The sequence below is a fragment of the Chrysoperla carnea genome, chromosome 3 (assembly GCF_905475395.1).
Source record: "Chrysoperla carnea chromosome 3, inChrCarn1.1, whole genome shotgun sequence".
In the NCBI taxonomy this organism is placed as follows: Eukaryota; Metazoa; Arthropoda; class Insecta; order Neuroptera; family Chrysopidae; genus Chrysoperla; species Chrysoperla carnea.
Window position 1 is genome coordinate 11593816 of NC_058339.1, and position 7857 is coordinate 11601672.

Sequence of the window (7857 nt, forward strand, 5' to 3'; positions counted from 1 at the left end):
TTTTATGAACACCCATGACAAAATTTTTTTCCTAGCATCATTATTTTTAAGCGTTACAAACTTGGGACTAAACTTAATATACTATGTATATTTCATATATACATGGTATAAATAAATATATTTTCAGCTATTAAAAAATTTTAAGCATACTTCATTGAAATAAGAAAGTTTCCGTGAGGATGAATTTATCATTTAAGAATGCATCTATGTATTTAAATAAATTGAAAGTCATTTCGCATAATATTTAAACTTGAAACAGTTTTATTAATTGATAATTAAACCTTGACCTGTCGATCTTTCCCAAAATTAAATCTCTTATCTACTGCTATATTTCTCTGTAATCATCAAATAAATATATGAATGTTTTTATAATTTTGTAAAATGATTTTAGTTTATTAACTAACAAAGTTATGAATAAATTTTGACATAAAATAATTACAACAATATACAAAACATGAATAAATATTATTTTACGATATGTTATTTTCAATTAATATTTGCATTTGTAATATTTGGGGGTACGGTTTGCTTTTTAATTTATTCATTATATAATTTTACAAGACAGTGTATGTGTAAATATTCATTTAATAAACAAAAAATACTTAATTAGTTTAGTTCACACGTTGATTAAACATTTTTTTAAGGTAGTACTATCGGTAATAGACTTTGCATTCAGAATTTAATGAAACTTGGCATAGTTGTCCATTATTATATCATAATTAATCAATTAAATTTTTAGGGGCCTTCAGTGAAAATCTGAACGTCCAGTTTTGTGAAATAAAATAAAATCTGTGATTTCCCATAAAGATCAATGTTAAAATATCTTTAAAATATCTTTTTTTCAGTTCTCTGAAGGCCCCTAAAAATTTAACTGTATAATTATGATATAATAATGAACAACTATGCCAAGTTTCATTAAATTCTGAATGCAAAGTCTATTACCGATAGTACTACCTTAAGTCTATATAGAATAGAATTATTGCACGTGACTAGAACGTAATTTTGGCGTTCAAATTATGTGAAATACCTTTTCCTTGGTCAATGTTTGAACTGAATTTCCGCAAATGTAATCATATTTCACTTTAAAAATTATATTTTGATTTTTAGTACCAGTTGAGGAGGATATTAATGATTTGCGTATTAAATATGGTAACAAAGCAACACATCCTTATTCATTTTTGGCATCATTAAACGTTGATGGCAGTTTATGCGGTGGTTCGTTAATTGAACCTCAATGGGTGTTAACTGCAGCTCATTGCTTAAGAAAATTGAAAAAGGTATTTTTTTTAATTATCACCTTTGACTTGAAAAAATAATTTTAACTAAATGTAAGATGGTCATTATTTATGAACTTCTAATTTTTTATATGAAATGAATCCCAAAATTTTATTTTTTCTTTTCATTTAATAATCAATACATACCCACTCGAAACTTCGTGAGTGGCTTTTTTTTGGCGTGTTTACTAAACTTTTTCTCTACGACTTAAAGTGGTCATAGTGTCCTATAAATCCTCTGGAGAGTTTGGTAGACTCTCTAAGAGGAACCCACTCACAAAGTTTCAAGTATGTACTAATCATTTAAAAAAAAAAAAAAAATAATTTATTACTTTTTGTTTTTGTGTACTTTTAATCATGCATACGATATTTATTTACATCATGGTCTCTTCGATTATAATTGATGTTTTTAATATGATACATACAGCGTAAACTAAATTTAATTAAATAATTTATTTTTTTAGAATGCAAGAGTAACTGCCCATTTTAATAGTACATCAATTTTTGGTGGTAAAAGTAGGGTCGTTGAGAAAATCATTCCACATCCAAAGTATAATTCAGCTAAAGATTTAACACATTATGATATTGGATTACTAAAATTAGCATATCCAGTGGATGAAACCATTGCAAAACCAATCCAACTGGCAAGTGGTGACGAAAATACGTCATATGGTGGAATTGATGCTATGATTATAGGTAATTTTAATTCACAGATGCGGTTTTGTGCATTCGATTCAAGAAGTCAGTTATAACATTTGTGACCAATTTGATTCTACACAATCCATGAAACTTTTTTTTCGCGTTGCCAGGATGCATTCTTGTAAATGCAAAAATTTATTCCTTGGAAAAAAATTAACGAGGACAAGTTAAAGTTGGAATCACCAGACTGGACTCATCTCCAGTATTATATCTAAAAATGGTATAAAATGCATTAAAATACTCCAGAATACGCTGGTTGGCGAGCTCATATCCAGGATTTTCACATGCCCTTTTGGGATAATTGCATAGTAACATTTTGTATTTGTTTAAGGTTGGGGCGCAACTGAATTAGGTTCAATAACAGCATCATTACGGGAAGCTCCTGTACATACCATTGATAATGATCAATGCACGTGGAAAGCAATATCAAATCATCAAATATGTGCAAATATACCTGATAAAAGTCCAACAACATGTACTGGAGACAGTGGTGGACCAGTGGTTCGACAAAATGATCATGGTAAATGGGAACAAATTGGAATTGTAAGTTATAGTCAATCAGGCTTTGGTGATCGTAAATGTAATACTTATAATATGTATACAAAAGTTAGCGCTTACGGAAAATGGATTCAAGATACCATTAATGAAAATTTATAAAAAATCCATGTATTTTATTTATGATCGAAATAAAAAGTTTTTTAGACAACTAATACACAATGTTTTCAATTCAAGATATCGCAATATTTGGATCGATTTTAGTCCGTATCTCAAAAACTATTCGATCAGGCAACAAATGCACCCGATTTAAGTACTTTTTGGCTCAAAATTACCTTATATACTGAGTTTTATCGAAATTGGAGATTAATAAAATTTCTCGATATTTTGCAATTTTCTTAAGGGGTGTACCTCTTTGAAAAAATCGAGAAAATCGTGGAAAAAATTTGTGTTTTGGAATTTGATGAATAGAACAAAAATAAAATATGCATATTTGAAAAAAAAACACTTTGATAGAAATTTTTCTAAATAAAATGAAAATTAAGACATACAATTAAAGTGAAATTAGTTTAATGCAACATTTTAATTGCAAATTATGCGTTTTATTTTTATTACCTATTTATAAAAAAAACAAAAGCAATTTATATTTAGGAACATATGTAACTGTGTTTCATAATAAAAATAATAAGAGGCCTCGAAAAATCTTTATATATCTCTGAAATATAAAATAATTATATTTATTTATTTATTTTTTGCCCACAATTATTTATCTATCTGTCACAATTTCTTTCATAGGTACACACAAACTAATAATTTTTATATATTCAAGTCTAACAAATTTAATCAATCTTAAATAAATATAAAGTCAGTTGGTATAGACGTAACCAATTCCATCCGCGGTATGCTTAGGGTAGCGGGTTCGATTCCCGATGGACTGGTGTAGTGAATGGTATATGCATGAAGGAGGTGCACTCAGCCTCTGAAATTGAGAAGCTGACAGATGAAATTATCAGCGGAAAAGGTGGTAAAACACATATATGGTATCACAATGGGCTCTATAGCCTAAGTGTGTCCTTCGTGGACAGCCAATATAAACTAACCTAACCTAAATATATGGTGCTTGGAATTGTTAAATTGAAACACCTTATGCCACTTTTTAATACATGGAAATCATTGTCAGAGAACTTTAATTAGGAATTTTGTTGAACTTGAAGGAGCAAAAATTATTTGTGGAATTACCAAACTTAATGGTAAGAATGCATGGCGTTTATTACAATGCCAGTAAGGTATAAGGGCTGATACTAAAAAAGTATTTGATAATACTCTATATAAGCTTTTATTGTGTTATATTAAATAGAATGGAGGTCAAACTTTTGTGCGTTATTATTCAATGCAATTTATTTTCGGAAATCAATGTAAAGTTTAACGTATAGCCATGACTAAGTGTTCAATTTTTGCGGTATCTATTCACTTTTAGAAAAAGTTAAAAATTATAATTTTTTTTTTTTTTTTTTTTTTTTTTTTAAATTCAACACACACAATTCAATTGCTATCACAAATCATTAAATTATATCTAGATTTTAAATGTTTTAAACCTTTTAAAGTAATTGATTGAAGAATTTTAAAATATCTCGAGCAATAGATAATTTCTGATTAACTTCAATTATCTTTCACACAAATAGATTCATTATGTTTAAACTCACTAGCTTTGACTTTCTGGAACTGAACCATTTTTAAAAAGTAGCCATACAATTTTCATCGAGTTTTTACTTTTTGTTCACCTGTAATCCTTTTCTTTCTACTTTGATTTTTACAAGTTCAATATTTTCTATCATGAGTGTACAGTATAGTACTCTATATAAGAAATAATTAGTAACACATTAGAAATGAACGATTATATTATATAAATTTGTTGTAACGACAAGGTCATTTCGTAATAATTAATATATTATTTCAAGTCACAATTTAAGAAATATATTTTTTTTATTTTAGCTTATTATTATATAACGTCTAATATATTTATATAAAGTGCTAGGGGTACATTGTTTTTAAAAAACTTTATGTTCAATTACCTAATTATTGTTTTATATGCAAATGAATCATGTTTCTAAATTTTTTTTTTTTATTAGATTATGTTTTGTGTGTGAGAAGAAATATTATATTTAAATGGGTGTGGTTACATTAAAATTTTTTGATTTGAAATTTTGGTTTATGAAATTATTTTTATTTAATTTTTATTACTTTTTTCAAATTTATGATGTTTACCAACATTTTCACAATTAAGTATTAATATCTACGCACACAAAAGTGTATGTGTACCAAAAAACAAGTTCTTACGGAAAAAAATATGACACGTCACACTATTTTAGTAATTTTGGAAATGCCATCGATGACCAGAATGTCTTTTCTTATCAGGTAAAACTTTCCAGCACTGGTTCATTAATTTTTAAGTAAGTGATTTGTTTAACAATTGTATAATTTAAACATAAGTAGACTGTGCGATTTCCTATACAAAGAAATGGAACATATTTTATTACCATGTATCAAGGTAAACGAAGCTTAGATAGTCCCAAGTTTGTAACGCTTAAAAATATTGGTACTACCGACAAAATTTTGTTGTAGGTAGGTGTTCATAAAATCACCTAATTAGTCCATTTCCGGTTGTCTGTCTGTCTGTAAATACGATAACTCAATAACGAAAAAAGATATCAAGCTGAAATTTTTATAGCGTGCTCAGGGCATAAAAGGTGAGGTCAAGTCCGTCGGACCCATCTTGTTAACCGTTATTTGTAAAATTTTTCAAAAAATTAAAAAAAAAAAAACTGTATGTGATGGTGAGATTATCAACATCAGACAGTCGCTTAAACGGCTCGTCAATTGTTCTCTTCAATTCATCTGTTCAATCTGGCCACAGAATGATCTGATCCGGGTTATTCTTAGCGTACTTGTACTACCGTCGAGACGAATCGGAACTGTGCCATCAGTGCCCATAGTAATGCGTTCCTCAGATAACCACTTCCAGATCATGTAGTGTATTGATTGAACAATTGAAAGTGACCGACTTGCATGAGCTTTGAACTCTAAAGCTATGAATTAGAAGTCCAACACTCTACCAAGCCTACCACACTCACTGTTGGCAATGACAACAAAAAAATCTAATTTAAATTTGATTTTTTGCTCAATTGGTCTATACCTGACTTAGATTAGCGCTAAAATTTCACTACAATTTTGTTGGTTTTTTTAAAATTATGAAAAAAAATTTGTATAGTTGGTGATTAATTTTTTTTTTTAAATTACCAGAAACCCCACTTTTGATACGAACTAGGGTACTTTTTATCCGTAGTCAGAAGCGCAAACAGCTAACACCTATCTGGCTCATTTGTTAATAACCTATGGAAATAGGACTTTTGGGTTTAAAAAAAATGAATGGAAACTGTTTTTTTGGCATCTTAAAAAACATATTTCAATGTTAAGATTTTTAACGCATGACTTACAAAATTGGGGACTGAAAGCGGTTACGTTTTTCAGTTTTTCTTATTTTTCTCGAAAGTGAACTTTTTTCATTAATTGCCATAAGTTAATAGGCATGTTTAAAAAAATACCTATTTATGCGTGTTTATTTCAATGTTAAATATTTTAAAACTTAGTTTTACTTTGATAGGTACCACGCATTAATTTGTGGGCACAACTAAGTACACCAGATATTGATTGATGGCATATCATACACTAAATCTTTAATTATTTTTAAGTTACATTAACCAAGTATACGGCTACGGCTACGTATCCGTTAGATATGTATTTGAAATATGTATGACAAGGTTGCATGCATTTAAAATAATTTTTAATACGAAATAATTTTATTGAATTTAATTTTAAATTGCTTCACTTACATTTCATTTTCTATGATAGTTTTCTCCTTTATAAAAAATATGATTTGAAAAATTGGTAATATTATTATAGTTACTAATTTGTTTTGCCTTAAGGCATGTCATATTCGTGAATATACAATTTTTATGGACAGTTGAGTTTTATAAACTACTAGCTGAATACAGAGAATTACAAAATTATTCCCTTTTTGTATCCAATTATTCCATCTGGCAGTCCTGGAGCAAGCCCCTAAATCAACAGCCAAACCAATGTTTATGAAAAATAATGTGATTGGCAAATTCCATCTATGGGGTATGGGTATGGAAGTTAGCGGACCATGCTCTAGCATCGCCAAATAGACCCTTGCACTCTATCCCCGCTACGCTTTTCAATGGCTATTATAAACCAACTGATGTACTGAAACGCAGGATTTGCCTAGGGCTGAGTTTCTTAATTTCTTCTGGTTCGACTATGGCCGGACCAAACCATTTCCTTCGCTGCTGTATGAGCGCCGGGCAGTAACAGAGAAAGTGGATCGATGTTTCTTCTGAATTTTCTCCGCATCTGTCACACGCGGGAGATAGTCTTTTCCAATCCGATGTTGGAACCTGTTCAGGTTATCATGCCCTGTGAGTAACTCTACGGTGACTCTAATATCAGCTCTGTTTAGTTTTTCTCTCTAAACCATCCCTGAACTATAGCGAACAAAACCAAAAAAAAGTCCAGCCGTTTTTGAGTTTTAGCGAGACTAACGCACGGCAATTTATTTTTATATATACAGATCAATAAAATTGAAAAAAAAATTCAACCCACACCCACACCCACACCCACACCACACTACACTACACCACACCACCACCACCACCACCACCACCACCACCACCAGTCCGAAACAAAAGGTAATTTTCTAAACCATCCCTGAACTATAGCGAACAAAACAAACAAAAAATTTTGAAAATCGGTCCAGCCGTTTTTGAGTTTTAGCGAGACTAACGCACAGCAATTTATTTTTATATATACAGATTATATATGTACTAGCAGATACCCACCCGCGTTGCTGGGCAATTTCTCCTTTTTAAAACTAAGACTATCATATTATAGCCCTCACTTATCCTCCCTTTTGTTCACAATTTTATGGATTTTAATTTTTCGGTGGAGAACTCTAATTTTTTTCAAAATAAAGTTTTGCCTATGACATTCGCTGACATTGTAAGTTTGTATAGGTCCAATAATTAACCTGATTTTTATACTTTTTGGATCAAAATTACCCATTCCACTGCGTTTCATCAAATTCCAAAACCAAATTTTCTAAAGGCTTTCCATCATTGTTAATAACGACTTGCTATGTAGATTAATTATAATATGCCTATATATTATAAATGTGAAAGTAAGTATGTTTGTTTGTTTGTTTGTTACGCTTTCATGCTAAAACTAGCGCATAGTTTTTAATGAAACTGTTCAGCAATATAGCTGATATATCAGAAAAACACATGAACTATAATTTATAAAGATAGATTAAAAA

The 7857-nt window shown here is 29.8% G+C and overlaps 1 protein-coding gene across 1 annotated transcript; it reads left to right on the forward strand.

Annotated features, from left to right (window-relative positions):
• The first annotated feature begins 390 nt into the window (after nucleotides 1–390).
• On the forward strand, nucleotides 391–2661 carry LOC123295622 (transmembrane protease serine 4-like). Its single transcript, XM_044877035.1, has 4 exons — nucleotides 391–518; nucleotides 1108–1277; nucleotides 1739–1970; nucleotides 2305–2661. The coding sequence occupies exons 1-4, from the start codon at nucleotides 455–457 to the stop codon at nucleotides 2628–2630; spliced, it is 792 nt and encodes a 263-aa protein (XP_044732970.1). The 5' UTR covers nucleotides 391–454; the 3' UTR covers nucleotides 2631–2661.
• Nucleotides 2662–7857: the final 5196 nt, after the last annotated feature.